Consider the following 20,277-nt stretch of genomic DNA (forward strand, 5'->3'; position numbering starts at 1 on the left):
CACGTAACAAAGAAAACAATGAAGATATTAGCTACGCTGGGGAACCTGGGGTTGGGAAGCACAATTTAAAAAAGAAATAAAATACTACCCCTATACTAGTAATACAAAGCTAAATGTGAATTGGTGAAGTATTCCTTTAATCTTGAAACGAACAGGTAAAAGCTTCCACTGGAGTTAGCACGTCTCAATCCAGGACCCTGACAAATGTCTGATGATCATCATTTCTGAGAGGGTCTGAAATGTCACTGTGCTTTTGCTTTCTTTGAATGAGTGCTGTTGGTCAGTCAGTCAGTCACCGATGCCGCTGGAAGTGTCCTCCCCTCCGAGTGCGTCAGCTGCATTTTTTAGATCGAGCCACGAATCGTCAGGTGCGTTTTCAAGTCTGACCCCGCAAAGTTTGCTTTCAGAGCAACTTCAGAGATTAAGAGGATCAATTACCCCTCCCCCATGTGGTGTTTTCCACATATTGATTTTGGATCGGGACCACATTTGGTACCTTTGAGTGACTTGGCACAATTTTCCTGACAAACTTAATCAAATCCCAGATGGAATCTATGTTTAAGCTTTAAGTACAAGCAGCTTCAGAGAAGTGAGTGGCTAACTGGGAGTTCATATTATCGACTTTCGCGAGATTGGTAAGATCCTATCGGGGCTAAAGCTCTTATCTAAATCTCTGCAGCATCTGCTGTAACCAAATACCGGACTGACTGCACCACCCTGACCCGGAGTGCTGCTCTGACAGACCCCATGAAAGAAAAACTCTGTGGCTTTTCCTTGTGAAACCAAATGAACACTTTAATATGGCATGGAGCCTGGAGGCCATACACAAAGCCGGGTTTAAACAAACAAGACCAATTTTTGGCTGTCATCTGTATGAGCTGCTGTTCCCTGCACGAGGGGAGAGTTTCTGCTTGCGGGGATGGAAAAAAAAAAAGGGAAACAGACAGCGTTCCTCGCGGTCCGACTAATCCCGGCTTTACATAAATTAAAACACGGGGAAATGTGTGGACAACAGTGCGATTATGCTCCGACTACCAACAAATAGCGAGGAGACAAATAAAACGAGGGCTGCCGGCCAGAAGTCAAGGACGGAGCAGTGGGATGACGTAGAAAACAAAGTTTGTCCGGTTTGTCTAAAAATAGTCTTTGATTCTTTCGTCTTCGAGCCGAGTCCGAAATGTGTCTCAGGTGTTCATCCGTCACGTCTCACAACATCAAGGACAAGAGCTCGTCAGTCTGCGCGGGGGAAACAAAATCCCGTGGCCTTGTTCCTGCCGGACAGCGACGCTTTCCCGATCCTGACAAATCCAAAGCTGGTGCCCCTGAACTCGCTCGACGGGAGGATGTCGTGAGCGAGTGTTCACCGTGAGAACCAGAGGAGCTACGTGATGGAGGGCTCGCACACACGTACACAGACAGATAGACTTTGCGTGACAACTCCTCCGAGATCTTCTTAATCCCAGTTCGAAGACGTCTGTGAGGGAGTGTGTGTCTGTGCGTGTGATGTATGGATACAAACCTCGGTGCGTGTAATGAAAGAGAAAAGGTAAAGGAAGAAAAACAAAAGGAGGAAAAGGAAAGCAAGAGCATTTTAAGCCTTACAGAGATTTACAGACGATGAGATTACAGACGTGACCGTAATCTCACGCGACTGAACATGAAGCAAATCTTTGTCTCCTTGTGTTAGTGACAGACAACAGAGGACTATACCAGAGTAAGACAAAATGTCCAAGTTTATCATGTGTGCTTATTCATGTGTGTGTGTGTGTGTATCTCTAACAATCCACATTTTAAGAAGTTAGCTGTAGGCAAATGGCCTTAAGAATTTCATTTTCACCTTAACTTAATCAAGTTCAGCGGCCTACAGCCAACTTCTGGAGTCTCTCGTGTAGGGCTGTAATCAACCAAAGAAATTCTTGGTCGACTGAAGCCCTGACGGCTCTGAAAGCGGTTTGCATCCCGTGCGTTTTCGATTTCCGAAAATATACTATACAACATTAATATCAACTGTTGAGGAATATTTAGATGATTTGTCTCGGTGCAGAGCGACACTGAATAGATCGCTGCCGTTACATATATATATATATATATTATAAAACAAATCAATGATTATTAGACTAAAACACTGGAATATGCCAAATCTGATATGTTTACATACTCAAAACGGACGGCGCAACATAACAAAGACACTTTGTTTTTGACTTTTTTTTAACCGCCATCTAAAATGACGCGCTCGAAATTAAATAAAACCACCGGACGTTCTTTAATCTTTCTGTCTCCTGTGGGTTGGGCTAATCCAAACTACTGAAAACAAGGGCGGTGTTCTCTGAAAACAGCCGCCATACATAGACTGCATGAAATTAACACGGCAAAGAGTCGACTTATCAGAATATGAGTCGACCCAGAACGTGTCTACTCATAAATCTTTACAGCCCCACTCTCGTGCTCCCTGCAAGAATGAATTAAAAGTCATGTCAAACTGTGACCGTATCACCGCTCCAGGATTAGAGCGGCGATGGGACTATAATTATACATAAAGAAGAAGATATTTCCATTGGAGAGATTCAGATTGAAGACGTGTACAACGCCATACAAAATGTCTCGCTTTCTGCTGTTCTTTGTTTTATTTTGTCTCCATCCTGTTGTTAAATTAAAGGAGCTGTATGCGTTTGAAAAATTCAATATATCGAGTCATAAAATGTCATCAGGGATTAACGAAAGTAGGATAGTGCAAGACAGTTTGAAGTCACAGCCTGCCAGTTCTGCTTATGATGAAGTTCTGTGGTAAAAGTTCTTTTGTTGTTTTTAGTTTATAATCTGACACATCTCTTCGATTTATTTGCTGTGATCTTTTTTTGTTTTTGCGTCTTTGAAAATGTTTTGAGACTTAACTCCTTTATTATTCAGTAACATTTGCTTCATGGTCAGGTTGAAGGGACCAATTATTCCAATTATGAAGATGAATAAAATAAAAATGAATGAACGTAATTAATGAAAGGTTGACTGGGTGTCATATAAAAATAGTGGGCCATTGTTTATCTGGGATACTGGCAAATCCTTCTCTATAGACTGTTGAGCGTTTCTGATAAAAGATAGTCTGTTACGTGTTGTTTTGGTTTGAAGTGAGTGAACGAATATTGTAGAAGGCTATTGTGTTTAGACGGATTCTTTAGGGGAAGAGCCGTTGTATGCGTTACACTGCTATTTCGTCTCCCAGACAGTCGGGTGTCGTCTGTCTGTTGAGCACATTGAGCAGCCTCACCGTCTCCTCGTCTGTCCCCCAGCCAAAGCTCACCTCCTCCTCCCCGCCCTCGCCCTCGTCCTCCCCCTCATCGTCATTGTCGTCGCTGTCGTCTGTGTTCGACTCGTACTCCGAGGCGATGCCCGACTCGCGGAACCTGGCAAAGTCATCGGAGAACAACTCCGTCGTGCCCTCGCACACCCCGGGACTTTTGATCTCTAGCCTGTTGGGCTTAAGCGGCGGGGGAGGCGAGGGACGTAGAGGAGTCGGCAAAGGCCCCGGGGGCCCCGGGAGGAAACGGAAACGCTCCAGTTTGAGAAGACACTGGTCCCTACCTAGCGGGCTTCCGAGAGTCCCGTTGGAAGACGAGAAGACGCTGCTGGTCCAGTCGCTGTTGCCGAGCGCGGGCAGGTTCAGAGCCGTCACCTCGGGTTTCGGGGTCGTGGCGTCACAGATCACGGGAGGAACCGTGGACCTGAAGGTGATCTCCAGCAAACTGTCCTGGGAGCCCACTGGAGAGACGAGACACGGGGGAAAAAAAAGCAGGATGAGTGATGAATGAGCAGATGAGACAGATGAAATATTTCTATCATATTCACAGTTGCCACCGTTCATTTAAATTCGTCTAGCGTGTGACACAGATAACTGTGAATGGCAGCTCTTCAGAAAGCCTGACTAAATCAATCCTTCTCTAACTAATAAATCACTTTTTTTGTAGTGGCTATGAAAAAATAAAACATGAATAAAAAAAAAAAACGCGTTTCAAAGCATTTCGTCATCACTGAGACGACACGCTCAAACATGCACTGCATAGCCTTCTTTTTTTAGAATTTAGACCGACAGAAAAAAACCTTTATTGTTGTGAGGTAACAATGTCAGCCACTGTACCACAGCGTGACCCATGAGTAATTCAATGTTATACGAATGAAGTCAGACTGTACTTTAAAAATGTGTCTTTTTTAGTCAGACTAATACAATAATTTGTTTTTCCTAATGTCATGTAAACAAACTGAGTGAGTGAATGAGGGCAATTCATGTAAAAAAAAAAAGATGCAGATACAGTGATTCCATCCCATAACTTTGAATGAAACGGGGCTGGTCAAGGGAGGGAGGGGTGTGCTGTTTAAGTTACATTAGACATTAAAAATTATGATCCAAGAAATCCAGCTGAAGTAACAGATAAATACATTAAAAGATACTCTGACAGGCATTTTACAGCTTTGGAAAGGCTGAAGCCACCGGCTAAATTATCATTTGTTGTGACAGTCGTAAACAATGGAATAATAAAACTCTCTCTCCGAGGAAAGAACGGCTCCTGTCCGGCGCAGTGATGATTCAGGGAGCCAGTAATGCTTCTTACGCAGCTCGTTATATTATATTTTTCTTTTTTTTTTTTCCACTCTGCCCAAAGAAGTAATCAAGTCAAAGCAGTTAAAAAGTTTCACTGTAAATATTGTGAGCATAAATGTAACAGAAAGTTTGCACTGCAATGACAAACATTTGCATTCAGTTGATCAGGGTGAATGGGAACAGCGAGGGGGCCACGCGGTTGGTGTAGCGGTTAGCACACAAGTTGGAACAAGGGTCTTTCTGCATGGAGTGCATGTTCTCCCCATACGTGGGATTTCTCCGGGTTCTCCAGCTTCCTCCCACAGTCCAAAAACATGGGGTTTAGGTGAATTGGACATTAAATTGACCATGGGAGTGAGAGTGAATGGTTGTTTGTCTCTATATGTGGCCCTGAGATTGGCACAGCACCCCCCCCGTGACCCTTCTGTGGAATATAAAGCGGTAGGAAATGGATGGATGGATGGTTGGGAATAGTGAGCACCCCTGGTGCAGGCTGTGTAAAGATGCCCCTGAAACGGTTCGAGCAGACAGGAACATCATAGATGGGATAGCACCAAAATAATAACAATAATATACATCCCAAAAAAAATCCCAAGGGAAGACTCCTACTAATAATTAGGGATGGCCCGATCCGATCACGTGATCGGAAATCGGGGCCAATCATTTGGTTTCAGACGCGATCGGAATCGGACGTTACATCCATATATATATATGTATATTTATAATTTTTTTTTTTTTTTATCAGACCTATAATATTTCAACAGGAATTGGAAACTGTTCTCATACACATGTGCTTGCCTCCGGAGCAGTGCTCACTTTAGCAGATACTCCCCCTTGTGGCCAAAAGGAGAAAGCACACCTCTCTGTATGCGCTACTTCTCATCACAGATAGTATTTTGTGAGCTACACTGCTACACAAAACAATACACATACAATACATGAAAACATTATTACCGCTTAACATTTGAAATGAAATAACTTCTAAAAAAAATAAATAAATGCGTATTCTTTTATCATTTCTTGTCCTTACACTATTGTGGTCATAGTTCCATCATCTGTTGTTGTTGTTTTTTTTTCTTTTTGAAAGAACAGTTTGCAGTGCAGTTGCAGTAAATACAGTTTCATCGTGGCATAGTCCATTTTAGTCAGGAGGCTACTTTTAGTTGTAATGTTTAATTTTTAGATTGTATATCCTGGCCATGCATACATTAGTTGTTACTTGATTGTTCAAGCTACCTCACAGAAATGCTCTGTTTATAAGTGTTAAATGATAAAGTAAGGTGAATAAAATAAAAAATAAGGGACATCCTGGATCTGTTTCTTCGCTCTTCTTCATTTTTTTAATGTATTATACAAGTATCGGATCGGGAAGAGTGGGTCAAAATATCGGGTTGATGATATATCGTCGTCCGAGAATCTATACACCAGGGTAAATATAGATATTTTAACAACAGATGTTGAATACTTTAGTACTTCCACTTAAGTGTGGTGCTTAAAGAACACTTCAACTTCTACTGAAGTACTTGGTCTCTAGTACTTTCTACATCTCCTTCTCAATGCCCATGTATACACTCCAGAATGAAGGCCGTGTATATACTGTACAATCCACTCACTTATGTTTGGTCCAGACATCTTGGTCTCCAGCTCCTGGATCTGTTTAACCAGCAGGGAGATGTGCTGCAGCAGGTCTTTGTTCTGCAGCAGCAGCTGATGAACTCGAGCCTGAGCCTCCAGACGAGCTGTGGCCTCTGCGCTCAACTGGTCCTTCAACAGGTGCACCTGCACACGAGAGAGGAGGGGAATGATTACGCGCATCACCAGCGCACATAGAACAGGCACTGAAGCTCCCACACATGACAGGTGACAGCTCCACTGCAAGAAAATGTAAAATCAACAGTGAAGTCTTCCCGGCAACAACTATTCTCTAAATAAACTGATTTTGACCAAAATCAGGGAAAGGGATGAGCAATTATTATGTCATTGATAAGTCATAAATTGATTGTATGTTATCATTTATATCAGTGGAAATCAAAGAGTGATAGCCTTGAATTAATATTTAAACAGTTTACATTTTAGTCGTAATGCACCACTGGAAACTGCTCATGGCAAACTTCTTGTACACTGTTCAACAGTTGCAAATTTGCTTTGGGGTGATGGGATAAAAAATGCCAAAAAAAGTATGTGTAGTGCAATTGCACACGTCAAAAGCAAGCATAGATGTTATTTAGACTTTTAGACCTTGTAACTAATTCATCAGGATCCGGCTGAGTCAGCTCAGCAAGTGGCAGTGATTGATGGTTTTATTCTGCATTTTCACTGCACGGTAATTAATCACAGTAAGTGTCAAGAAGTAAAAAAAAAAAACAGACAAAACAAAACAAAAAAAAACACGGAACGTTGGAAAGTTTTGCACTTTCGGAGACGAGTTCATCAGTCAGTGACATTTCGACAGAGCAGCGCTGCTCCTTGTAACGTGAAGGGTTTGATAAAAGCAAATGTTATGTTTTACAGTCAGTACCGTTGTTTTAGACACCTTTGTGCCATTTCAAGGACACAATTCTCCAACTGTGTCACAAATATTCTTCTCCATTTAAAGAAGAAATCAGCTAAAATGCTGTTAATGACTTTTATATGAGTTACAACGGATTTAAGTTTTTATCTCTGACATCCAAACCAGTGATTTTGATCCCGTCTCTAGGAAACTATGACATGACTATTGCATGATTTGACCAATTTCAGGAAATACATATCAAAATAATTAGCATAGTCTGTCTAGTATATGAATCTACAGCTTCTCTGATATTTGATCTCTCTCCATTTCCCTTATAATAAAATGTAATTACTTACACTCAGACAGAAAACTGACGCAAATGTCTGCGGTCCACGAGATTAAAACACACACATGCTCCATTTCAATTGAATCCCAAGAAAAAATGGATGAAACTTCTATATTAGACTTAAACTTATTCATATAAAAGCAGAGGAAATGAAAAGAGACACCATTCTCACACACACACACACACAGGGTTTGTATCAGCAGTGACTCCCAACTTTACTTTGAAAGTCCTGTCCAAACTCAAATAGGAGTGACTCCTCTCCTCAGCTTATAATTGCTTTCAATTATTTTAAATGGATGCATTGTAAAGACCTTGAATCGTTGGATGAGTGTGAAACAAGCTTTTATACCCAGCGACAGATGTGACAGATGTTAAAAAGACGGAAATGTTTTACCACCGTTCTGCTTTGCGGATATAAATTGTTAAATCAATACTTTATGTGTCTGAGCAGGTGCCTGTAAATTGTGCAGATTATTAGCGTCGCAGTGTATTTTGGGCGCGCAGTGAATCACCGGGCGCGCGTCACGTTGAAGGTACAGTCACAGAAACTCCGAATCACTCCCCAGTCTCTCGTTTCAGCCTGATGTGGTCGCACAGAACTCATTACTGTGGTAACGCGGAGACTTTGAGGCCTTTGCCGTCAATGAGACACAAATCAAAAGGAAAAGAAACTAACTATAACTGGCAGTGAAGCACTATTACAGGGTTATGACTACAAGTTTCTGAAACACTGAAACTTTTAGCCCATCATTGCAGCAATATTAATAATGTGCGTCATTCACTTATAAATAAAACAAAATAATAAAAAGTGGAATGATTTGTCCAGCTAACTTTAATGTTATTGTACCTTTTCAATATGACTTATACTGCATGAAATACCTAAAAGATATCCATAGTTTCATAATTAGAATGATCAGTGTTACAGTTTACAAATGAACCTAAGATTCCATTATATATGTATGTACATGTACATACATATGTATATATATATATACAAACATATAAATAAATAAATATAAAAGTTTTCTTTAAAATACCTGTGAACTATATATCGTTCCATTTCAAAACAAACACTTTTATTTTGAAATTCTGTAAAATATCATCATTATCTACTGAAATAGTAAATGGTCTGTATGTATCTCGTGTTTTTCTAGTCTTTACTGGCTTAACCATTCACCCATTCACACCTATTCACTCGCACATTCATACCGTGGGTGCATTCATTATAAAACCTGCTAATTTATCATAAACTATGGTTTCCTGTCCGCCTATCTCAAAGATAGCTGCGACAGTACAGATAATGTAACGTATGTGTGCCTCGCGGTCACTCAGACAGAGGTAACGGAACTTTAACAACACGACTCCGCGTATGTCGCGTTAGGAATGAAGGTCAGCCTCGAGAAATGAACTACAGTGCGCCGCGTTAACTCACGCTGCTCATCACTCTTCGCCTTAAACTGCCTCGGCTCATGATGACTTTTTCATCACAGCTTTAATAAGGAGGCAGTGAGGCACGAGATGGGAGTCAAAAATCACAGCCTTTGTCCCAAGGTCTCCTCCAACTCCTCCTCCTCCTCCTGCATTCCACTCATCAGAGAGGGAGAGAGAGAGAAAACAAGTGCTGAGGAAGACTGTCATCTGCTTTCATTATCCCTGCACTTAGCCACAGTCAAAGGGGATTGCAGAGCATGTGGAGGCCAGGCAGCCTCTGCAGACCTCATTTGCAGAGACTGACACTCAGATGATGACTGTGGTGGTGTCATTTACAGCCGACAGGAGCTCCTTCTCGATCTACGGAGGATTGGCGCTCGACACTGATGCACAACTCTAACAGTTGCATTGGCAGCTCCTCCTCAGTTCTCACTGAGGCCTTCGGGGCTTGAGTCACATTTGTCCTGATGTTGTTCAAACTCAATGTCACACAGTGTGGCGATGCACTGGAGTTATTCTAATGTGGAAACAACAGCGGCCGAAGGAAAGATAAGCAACATTATGCCACACGAGATTACTTTAAAGACAAATGTTTGGAGATTTGATCAAAAAGTCTCGTTCTGAAGCAGCGGCGGCAGCACAACAGTAAAGCTTGTGTTGTTCTGCAAATGACCAGAAATATATATCCTGGAGTCTGGTCCTGCTAATAAGAATATAATAATGAAATAATGAAAAGTGCCTAAATTATTACAGCAGAATCTGTGTGTGTGGTTGTTACTTATTTACTTGCATGTGAATATGCAGTTTCATTGTCCCACCTGCAAAAATGTAATTTATTAAAGCGTAGGTAGGTGTATTTTCTCTTTATATCTCGTTCACAATAGATCAAATAAGCTGTTGAGGGGTTAAAAAAATAAAAATCAAATAAAAATCCAGTGTCTACACTCCACTGACGTCTGTGAGGTCAGTGTAAACATACACTGGCCTTGATATCCTCAGATACTTTTAACCCAGAGATACTTGAGGAATTTTCAAATATCATTCAAATATTTCTACCTAAACATGGAAACAGGGGGGTCCCACATCTTGGTTGACATCAAATTCAAGGACTTTGCAGGAGCAATTTCCTCAAATTCAAGAAACCAAATGTGCTGACACAGCTTAAGATGGGGCGCGCGACTTGTAAGTGCCTCTCCGTCCATGACGGTGTCCACTCTTATTGATTTGCAGCACGGCTCGGCATCTGGACAAATGATTATCCTTGGGAGCTTGGGTCAAAGTCAGTCTTTGTAAATTGTCTTTGGTGAGACGGAGATCTTGGAATTTTCCCAGACTTTCCCAGGCATCACGTCGTCATTTTCTCTCTCTGGCACATTTGCCACTATGGTCTCACCTCGGCACGGCACGGCACGGTTTAGGTTGCATCTCCACTACAAAGCAGAGCAGGTACTAAAAAAAGAAGTACCTGGTAGCAGGTACTATGCTCATGGAAACACAACTCAACCGTGCTGTGCCGAGGCGAGGCATGAAACAGCAGGTGGCGTCGTAACAAACAAGGGAGACGTTTACCTAAATATCAACTTAGCGTCTTTCTTGCGCAAAATTCGAGCACTTTCAACTTTTCCAAAACTTCCAAGGGCCTTGAATAATTTTTTCAAAATTCACAAACCTTCAAGGATTTCAAGGACCCATGGGAACCCAGTTGAAAATATACATAAACAAGTGTCTTGCAGAAGTATGAAAAGATGTATAACAAATGCAGTCATGACAACAATAATTGTCTCACTTGTTAGACGGTCATGTGACATATTCGTCACGTGACTGACGTGACAGGCATAGTTTCTCTTAGATGTGGAAATGTGACGTTGTTATATCTTCATTTTCCACATGTATTGCATCTTCTGTGAATGTGTGTATGACGGTGACGCAACTGCTAACGAGAGACTTTTAATCCCTCTCCATTACACATTCATCCACGGACCTAATTCACTCGTTTATATAATTATAGTGTAGTGAGTCAACGGGAGAAAAAAAAAACAAAACAGGAAGGGAAATTGAATCGTTAACAGTGAAAACACTGTTTACGCGTAAAAAGGAGGGAGGGCCAGGCCGAGGTCTAATCCCAAAATAAACGGAACAAAACTCCAATGCATAACTCGTCACTTTAGAGCAACTATGTCTTTAATTTTCTTTCTAAATCTTTTAAGAGAGAAGAATTAAAAACCTCTTCCTAAAAGCAGGAATCAGACAAAGAGCCAATTAAAAGGGGCACCACTTGTGCTTCACCGCGCTGGTCCCTTGACAGCAAAACCTGCTGCCGCCCCAATATTTTCTCCCCTCTTATCAGAGAGTGTCGCGAAATTGAAGGAGCTTGAAGTGACTGAAGTGACTCCTTCAGACTGTATTTAGCGTCTTGCTGCCTTTTTTATTGCCGGCTTTTGTTCGAAACTGTTCACCGTGACAAAAAACGCGGCCCACGCACAATTTCCCTGTTTCCAACGCTCCTTCTCTCTCGCGACAATTTGAAACATCAACTCCACCGGGTTCATTTCCCAACCGTCAGTTCTCGACAATGCAAAACCAATCTCTCGCTGATAAATGAATAACTTAATTGAGAATAACTGCGATTCAGAAACGTTAAACCCAAGGGACGCCAAACTTGCTGGTCTCCATCTCATTTTCTATCCAGTGCCCGTGTTGTTTTTAAGAACAAATGCAACATGATGTAAAGAGAGAATTCAAAGAGTTCTTTGAGAACGGCCATGTATGAAAATATCCACAGATTAAAGAAAGACGCTTCACGATGGATTGGATTTGATTTCAATTTCCTTCTCATACCGCAAGGAACCTGGGTGTGACACTTGATGACCACCTCTCCCTCACTGCCAACATTGCTGCAACAGCTCGATCTTGCAGATACATGTTGCACAACATCCGAAGGATTCGGCCTCTTCTAACCCAGAAGGCGGCACAGGTTCTGGTCCAGGCTCTTGTCATCTCACGCTTGGATTACTGCAACTCCCTCCTGGCTGGTCTTCCTGCATGTGCCATACGACCTCTGCAACTCATCCAGAATGCGGCAGCTCGACTGGTCTTCAACTTACCAAAATTCTCCCACGCTACACCGCTCCCTTCACTGGCTTCCTGTAGCTGCTCGCATCTGCTTCAAGACTCTAGTGCTTGCGTTCCATGCTACAAACGGATCCGGTCCAGCCTACATCCAGGACATGATCAAAACCTACACCCCAGCCCGCCCACTCCGCTCTGCATCGGCAAACCGGCTCGCTGCCCCCTCACTGAGAGGATCGCTGAGGCACTCGCAGAACTCGAGACTCCCAAATGGTGGAACAATCTCCCCATTGACATCCGGACAGCTGAAAGCCTCCACATCTTCCACCGCCGACTAAAAACACATTTATTCCAACTCTACCTTGACTAAGACGACAAAAAAACAAAAAAAAACAAACAAACTTGTACTTCGCACTTATGACTGACTAGCACTTCATAGTTTGATCTACTTGAAGCTCTTACTTACTTCTAGCTCTTATTTGTACCCAAATGTTTAAATGCACTTTTGTAAGTCGCTTTGGATAAAAGCGTCTGCTAAATGACATATAATGTAATGTAATGTAATGATTTACTCTTCGAATTTATTTGGTCCACGTACGACAATGATTTAGTGAAATCAACCTAAATTACTAAGACACAAACGTTTAGATCTACAATATACTAACTGAAGTGAGCATTGCATGGATTGTATCAAAGCAAATAAAACGTTCCAACGTGCTGGTTTTAAACCATTTCTTCTGCAGAGAAGCATTTGCCCGAGGTGAAAGGTCACTTGGCTTTTCTTGTTTGGGAAAGAAGAAGACGTGCAAGAACCAGACAGCTTCACTGAGTGGGAAGAACCAGGACTGAGCCAAAATCCAAAGATGCACTTCCAGGAAGTCAAACTTTGACAGGAAATCCATACAAAGATGATTTGTTATTCTTCTGTAAAACGACGAAAGCAACTGTCAGAGACAAAATGTGAAGATAAATAAACCTGATGGTTCTACACCACCAGAAACCTTGCTACTGGTCAGAGAAATGTGATGTTGAAGTTAACAAAAGATCAACACATTTCCTTAGTTATGGCTGAAGATGTCAGTGTGACCTTGGACTTTCACGACTAAACTCTTATCGTTCCATTTATGAGTCCCACTAAAATGTGTCTACTGAATTTGAAGGGAATGTATTCATGATTGAAGACCTTTAGTGGGTCAAAACTATGTCACATTACATTACAGCGACCTGGAATCACTACATCAAAAATCCCATCCTAAATTTGAAGGGAATGTGTGGCAGATGTAATAATGTTTGGGGGGAATAAAAGGAGGGAGGATCACAACGTTCCAATGGTTGAGGATGTACTCTTCACACTGGATTACACTTATTGCATTGCCTTCCCACGCCAGGTCCCTTTGATGTGGAAGTGTTTGAACGACGTCCAACACTGGTTTTAATCTCAGTTTTGGACAAGACTGAAATTTTGCTTTTTATTTTTTTTGCTTCGTACAGTGACAAGGAAACGCTCACACAATGGCAGACGATTGCTCCATGAAGTGAGAGAACAGTCTGCAAAGTGTCGGTAGAAAGATTAACCAATATGAACAACAGATTCAGCAGGACATGGAGACGGGTGACTGTAAGGTCTGGATGGGGAAGAGCTCAGAGATAAATATGGAGGAAGTTAATAAAAGAGGAACAAGAAGAAGAGAGGAAGATAAATTAGGACGCACAGAGCAAGCAGTGTCCTGCTTAAGTATTCACTAGTGCTGAACTTAAACGCACTATTAACGCACAATTTTTTTTAATTGCAAGATTAACGCTCTTTTTGGCCTAGCACACTTAAGTAGTTTTCAGTTCACATGCTGTTGCAACAACTCGTAACGTTAGCAAAAACTACAACACCACACCGGATCTAGCTAGACCGGAAAAAAAGCAACAGGCACACTGCACACACTTGCGAGCCGGCCAAAGAGTATAGAGATCCGATACCGATACCATTTTTTCCCTCCCGATACCGATTCTTGTGCTGTGGGTATCAGCTGATACAGAGTACCGATACCGATACCAGTGTTTTATAAGAAAATATATATCATACTACGCCTGCATGACTGTGATATGATTATCATTGGTGGTAAGGTTTGGCTCAGGTTAAACCCTCTGGTCCAAACAACACAGCACTGGCAGAGCTTCATGTTTCCATGACGAATGACCGGGAAAGGACGCGCGTGACATCATTTTTACGTGACTCCAGATTGTGAAAATGAGTCTCTGAAGTAACGCTAAACTTTAAAAACAGAGGCATACATACGCAGGACACAGGTACGCTGGTTAGTTGTAGCGCTGCTCTTTTCGTTTAACAAACAAGCTGCTCCAGTTTGACTGTAGGCGCGCTAACGGAGCTAGAGCAGCTAACAACGCTAACGGAGCTAACTGCTAAATACTGCCTAACCGCCGACATGATGAGCTAACGTTAGCGCCTTGTCTACAGGTGTCGTGTGATCAGTTCTTCTTCACACCTCTAAAACAGCACAACTATTTCAAGAGCGGCGAAGAAGAACTGTGTCAGAGCTAACGGTGCTCGAATAAATTACGTGGTATCGGATCGGTGCATGGACTCCAGTACTCGCCGATACTGATGCCCACATTTTCGGCAGTATCGGAGGAAATTCCGATACTGGTATCGGAATTTATATCGGGACAACTCTAAAAGAGTAGTAGGCTAATGTTGCGTTTTTGAGTGGATGGCAAGTGCGAGACATCAAAATGGACGCCAATAAGATCCTGAAGGGAAGGTTTACGTTAAAAAAGTTGCCAAATGGTTCCTTTGACGAGACCAAGGTCATCTGTGAGTTTTGTCGTTGTGAACTGAGCTATCATCGCAGCACGTCCAGTCTGAAATACCACACAGCTGATTCGAATTCTCCGTAAATTTTTACATCATTATTCTCATTTTCATAAAAAAAAAACATATTTAAAAGGATGAATGTGTGACATTTGTGCAGCTCTGTGAGAAACGAAGATGTTCTCTGAAGATGTTTTCTATAATTCATCTAAAATTATATTTTGACACACATTTTGCGATTAATTGTGACTTAACTATTACATTAATTTTAAACGTTTGACAGCACTAGTATTCACCCATATTTTACAACCACAAGTGTTGTAATCCAGACGAATGAAGGAGAAGATCAGTAAACAAACTAAAAAAAAGACACAGAGAGGTAAATGCAGTGTTAAGCGAGCGCTCCACATTGAAACAGATAGTCGATTCACACTCTCACTCTTCATTAAAGGTCTCCATTTCCACTCACTTTCCAAGTGAGCTGTGATTACTGTGGGCCCTGCTCATGAAATTACCTGGGACATTAAGTGGAACCTTTTCTGCTTATAGTCCCTGCAGCAGAGTTCAACATCACACATACTGTCACCGTGGCCCTGTGGGACCGTGAGGGCAGAGATGAAAACAGCCACTACCTCTGCCCGTTCACAAATTCAGAAGGGACCAAAAAATAAGGTTCCAGTTTGTCGATTGTTTCCTGGTGCGCACACCAAAAGAAAAAAAAGTATCTCTAAAAAAAGTATTTGAATGACCTGTCCAAGGCTGTACCCTGACTTTCACCCTATGCCAGTGGAACAGTAGAAAATAAATGGAGGGAGCTGCAACTTCAGTCATCATAGCAGCTCCTAGGTTTTGGTTGCTTAGTAGCAATGGGCACAAGAGAAGGTCAAAAACGACCTCTGGCCTTTTCTCCAAGTTTCTCCACACATTTTTTTTGATTTTGCATCTTGTGTCGGAGACCAGACTAAATTAATTTGGGCTGATTTTCAAGTGATTTTCTCATGATCCACTCCGACAGACCTGATTATTATAAGGAACAGAGCGTGTTCTGAATTGTTTCTATAATCCCGCCTAGTCTGACATCTACAATGTGCTCCCGGACGTTGACCAATAGGATAACAGAGGAATGCTACGATGCGGCGTAACCTACTGAGAGGACGCTGCTGCTGTTGCTCTTGGGTGGAATAGTGACACCAAAGAACATTCTGTTGAGCTTTGGCAACAGAACCCCTGCCTCTTATGATGACGATGATTGTCATCTCATTGCCTCAATCCCCTGATGTGTCATGAACGAGGATTGGTCTGGGGGTCATATTTGACCCCAAGTCACGTGCCACTGTGACTGATAAAGTGACATCGTGAAAGACAAAAGTGTCATGTAGTCTGACCCCGGCATTAAGTGGCCCTTTAGATGTCAGCGGGCTGCAGACAATTCTCACTATAACACTGAAGTTTTGTCAGAAAATACAAAGCGGGAGCAACTTTTTGGCCTTTTCTCATCCTTACGTGGCCAATCTGGGAAGTTTCCCACAGCAGCAGGGCCCAAAGAGAGAGGGAGGTGTTGCTATGGAGATGGAGTTATCAGCCTGTGGAACTGCAGCCGTTCTTGTAACAGTCTACAGTGACTGTGACTGCTTTTTATCATCCAACAACTCATTACACACAAGAGTAAAACACACACTTTCAGCAGCTGAATGACTTTAATGTAAAAAAAAAAAAAGCGATCATGAGTCTATGAATGTAAGTTTGTGGAGGAGAGTGAAAAGAACTTTTTTTTAAGAGTAACACTGGATTACATGTGGGATCATAACGCTGTGAATCCCTTATGTGTTTGGATGTGAAGCGCAATAGTGTTGCCGTTACAAATTAAAATGTCATATTTGTAACTAATTAACCTGTTGACAAGAACTTAATTTACCATAACTGCATGTTTCTGTGTCTCTGCACACCACTGTAATATTAACGTAAAACCAGTGTTTCAGCAATTTGGCATTTTGTTCCCCTTTAAAATTGCAAAATGTCCTCACAAAGATAGGCTTGTAAGTTTTTTGGACCTCACAGAGACATGAAGGACACACACACACACGGCACAGTATTGTCAGCGTGCTTGAAAACCGGGCTTTTCATGCACACACACACTCTTGACCCAGAAGTGTCCCACACAGTCAAGGGCCGAGGCTCTGTGGCTTCAAGAGACAGATGCGGGAATCCTGATTAAACTGTCGTCTCACCCCCGAAACGGTTCCCTCGTCTCGACAGACTGCTGCCACAGCTGACAACTCACACGGAGGAAACGTGCACAGACATAAAAGCCATTCATTAGACCTTGGTGAAGCCAGAGGTCACTGTCCACTGGTAAAGACAGAAGTCTAGTGTTTTTTTTTTTAATTAGTCAAAACCCACTGTGGCCGGCTAACACTGTATATTTCAAATGACAATGTTCTAACCAGAGGTGTTTCTGTCTGACTTTGGCTCTTTTGCCATTTAGCAAGGTTTCCTCAGTGATCCAAACTGACCCGGACTGCTGTAACCGCACACTCCCACACTGCATTCTAAATTCTACCCACTCGTCACTTTGTAGTTTGTTCGTCTTTGGAGTCTAACTTTATACGCAAACTCTTTACTTTTCTGAATAACTTCTTCTTAAAATGACTGATTTTGTGTTCCCTCACACAGACATTGCACCACCTGGGATTATTTTAGTGTCTTTCACCCTGATTTGCTGGGTGGTATGTTTGAGCTGAGTCTGACAGATAATTGTCATTGTACATTATTTGTTTAATTTATGCAAAATTTGTCAGGGACAATGCACATCATATAGGATGTTAAGCCAAGGCTAATTTGCAATCCCTATCTCTGGTTAGGGCTAGAATTGGGTTTAAAATGAGGGTTAGGCACTTAATTGTGATGGTTAGGGTTAAGGTGAGGGGCTAGGGAATGCATTATATCTGTGATGTGTCCTCACTAAGACATAAAAAACAAGTGTGTGTTGTTGTCACTGCAGCCACTCAGACTGGGTGACTGTTTTTTTTTTTTTCCCAATTCCAGATTGGATTGCAGGGAGTTGTTGATCTGTCTGACCCTTGAGTGTTTTCACTTCATCACATGCAGTGTTCAACAATGGAGGGGGGCAAAAAAAAAAAATCCCATTTACTGAAGGATTCAGTATGGACAATTGTCCATTCAGGCTTACATGTAGCGTGCATCCACTTAAATATAGGTTAAATATAATTATTTAGAAAGCTCTCCAACGGTCCAGTCACTGAGCGAGGTGATTTAAATGAAATGTTTAAAAGGTTGGTGTTTTCTGTTCTGTTTGTAGTTTGTGGGATAAGAAGCATTTATTCCATCAACTTCTGAAACTTTTCGAGGGCGCTTCTTTGTGGTTTCGGTCATAGCTCACTTTACTAGCACAATGTTGCAGTTGCAGTCCAACACCACTCCCCTGGCTCCCTATCAAACATTGCACCTCCACACATCCGGTGAGCAGCATTTACCCAAAAAATGCCCCAATCTACCAGTCCATGCAGACATTTTCAACCCAAGGAGGTCCCCAAGAAACACCTGGTGTCAGACCCTACCCAACAGGTCCCTGGCACAGACCTCCCAAGGAGACAGTGGTCAACCCTCAATAGATTCAGGACTGGACATGGCCCATGCTTGGCCAGCCTTCACAAATGGAGCAGTAGCCCAAGCCCACTATGTGCTAGTGGGGAGGAGCAGACAATGGAGCACATCATTGAAGCGTGCCCTCTCCAAAGACTGAAAGGAGGATTAGGAGGACTAAATAAATAAACACTGCTATATGAAAAACCCAGTGGTGTGCAGCTGATAGGCTTAAAGGAATATTTCACCAATTTGCATTTAGCTTTGTATTACTAGAATAGGGGTAGTATTTTTAAAAAATTGTGCTTCCCAACCTCAGTTCCCCCTGAATTGAGAAATATCTTCTTTTTTTTTTGTTACGTTCCCACCAGTGACCCTTGGTCCGAGGCTTGAAACTGCAACACTAGTTCCACACTTTTTAGACCCAATCATACGGGGACGGGACCTCATTCTCAGGATGTAAACAGTGTCCGCCATCTTTGCTAACAGTTGCGCTAACGCTAGCAAGTGTCACTGGTGGGCATGTAACAAAGAAAAGAATGAAGATGGTTCTCAACTCGGGGAAAACTGAGGTTACAGTTTTAAGTTAACTGTTTTCGCAACCTGAAAACGTCAACTACACACAAACTGTACATTTCCATAATTTGTTAGACAAAGGGTTTCTATGTGTACACTTGAGCATGAATCTTTTTCCCCATCAAAGGATTGAGGTTATGCATTGTTTTTCCAGCCTAATTGCACAGGGTGTGTTTGTTTGTGTGTGTGTGTGGGAGACGTACCTGTGCTACAGCCACTTGTGTCTGCTGTTGTTGTTGCTGAAGCTGCTGCTGGAGCAGTTGGATCTGGTGGTGGACAGACAGGGGGGCGACTGGTGGCAGTGTGCCCGAGGCAGGGAGCAGCATCCTGGGAGTGGACATAAGCAGAGAGGCCTCCTCTGAAGCCTGAGACCAGAAAGAGAGAGAGAGAGAGAGAGAGAGAGACAAAGTTATGTTTGTGGCTCGAGACATGTCCAACTTACAATATTATTACAAACAAAAACTTTCAAGGTTGCGGATGCAAAAACACAGTGGAAAAAAATGATATCGCTGATGAATGACTCGATATAATCAGGGCAAAAATGCCCCAGAGAACAAGTCGAGTCATCATCAAAACATGAAATCTGAATTTGAAATGTAAAAATGTTGATTACTTCCAACGGAGTGGAACGAGCGGGGCTGAGAAAAACAAATCAGCGACACCAAAAATGATCCACTCCAACAGTAATGAGCTTGGAGACATGGTTTTCCTTCATCCACCGTCATCAAGCAGCCCGATTGTTTTTGTGTCCTTATGTCATTTTTACAAATCAAACATATTTGTCTTTCTCCTGCGGATACAAAGGAGGCAGAGGCCAGAAAAAATGGCATAAACCCAACTTTCACAGGACATTTCGTCCATTTTTTTGTTACAGTCTCTAGCTGCACACAAGAACCACTTTGGTTGACATCCATTTCAAGGACTTTTCAAGGGCTTTCCAGAACAAATTTGCTGACATGGTCCACTTTTATTGATTTGCAGAACGCTCTGCATGTGGACAAGTGATTGTCCTTGGGATCTTGGGTCAAAGTCAGTCTCTATCATTTTCTTTGGTGAACCAGAGGTCTTGGAATTTGCATTTCCCAGGCATCACTTTCTTCTTCTTCTGCATGTAATCTCACGTCACCGGTAGAAAGAGAGAGAGAGAGAGAGAGAGAGAGAGAGAGAGAGAGGACAGTGTCCACAACACTGCTAGTAATTATGACTTGGGTTGTCAAAAAAAAATCGATACTCAAATAGTAACCGATACTGAAAATTGGTATCGGATACGATACTAAGTTGCAAAAGTATCGATACCAACAGTGACGTCTTAGCCTCCTCCAGTTTACAAGCAACTTGACCCAGCA

At 42.2% G+C, this 20,277-nt stretch overlaps 1 protein-coding gene across 2 annotated transcripts in view; it reads right to left on the bottom strand.

Annotated features, from left to right (window-relative positions):
- Nucleotides 1–768: 768 nt before the first annotated feature.
- nos1apa (nitric oxide synthase 1 (neuronal) adaptor protein a) overlaps nt 769–20,277 on the bottom strand; it is a 143,623-nt gene continuing 124,114 nt past the window's right edge. For both annotated transcript variants that reach the window (XM_044043644.1, XM_044043643.1), the window contains exons 8-10: nt 19,135–19,296; nt 6,205–6,370; nt 769–3,753 (exon numbers count right to left, since the gene is read on the bottom strand). In XM_044043644.1, the coding sequence (XP_043899579.1) occupies nt 3,194–3,753; nt 6,205–6,370; nt 19,135–19,296 (888 nt within the window). In that variant the 3' untranslated portion in view covers nt 769–3,193. The remainder of the gene's footprint in view (nt 3,754–6,204; nt 6,371–19,134; nt 19,297–20,277) is intronic.

The sequence above is a fragment of the Solea senegalensis genome, linkage group LG14, assembly GCF_019176455.1.
Source record: "Solea senegalensis isolate Sse05_10M linkage group LG14, IFAPA_SoseM_1, whole genome shotgun sequence".
In the NCBI taxonomy this organism is placed as follows: Eukaryota; Metazoa; Chordata; class Actinopteri; order Pleuronectiformes; family Soleidae; genus Solea; species Solea senegalensis.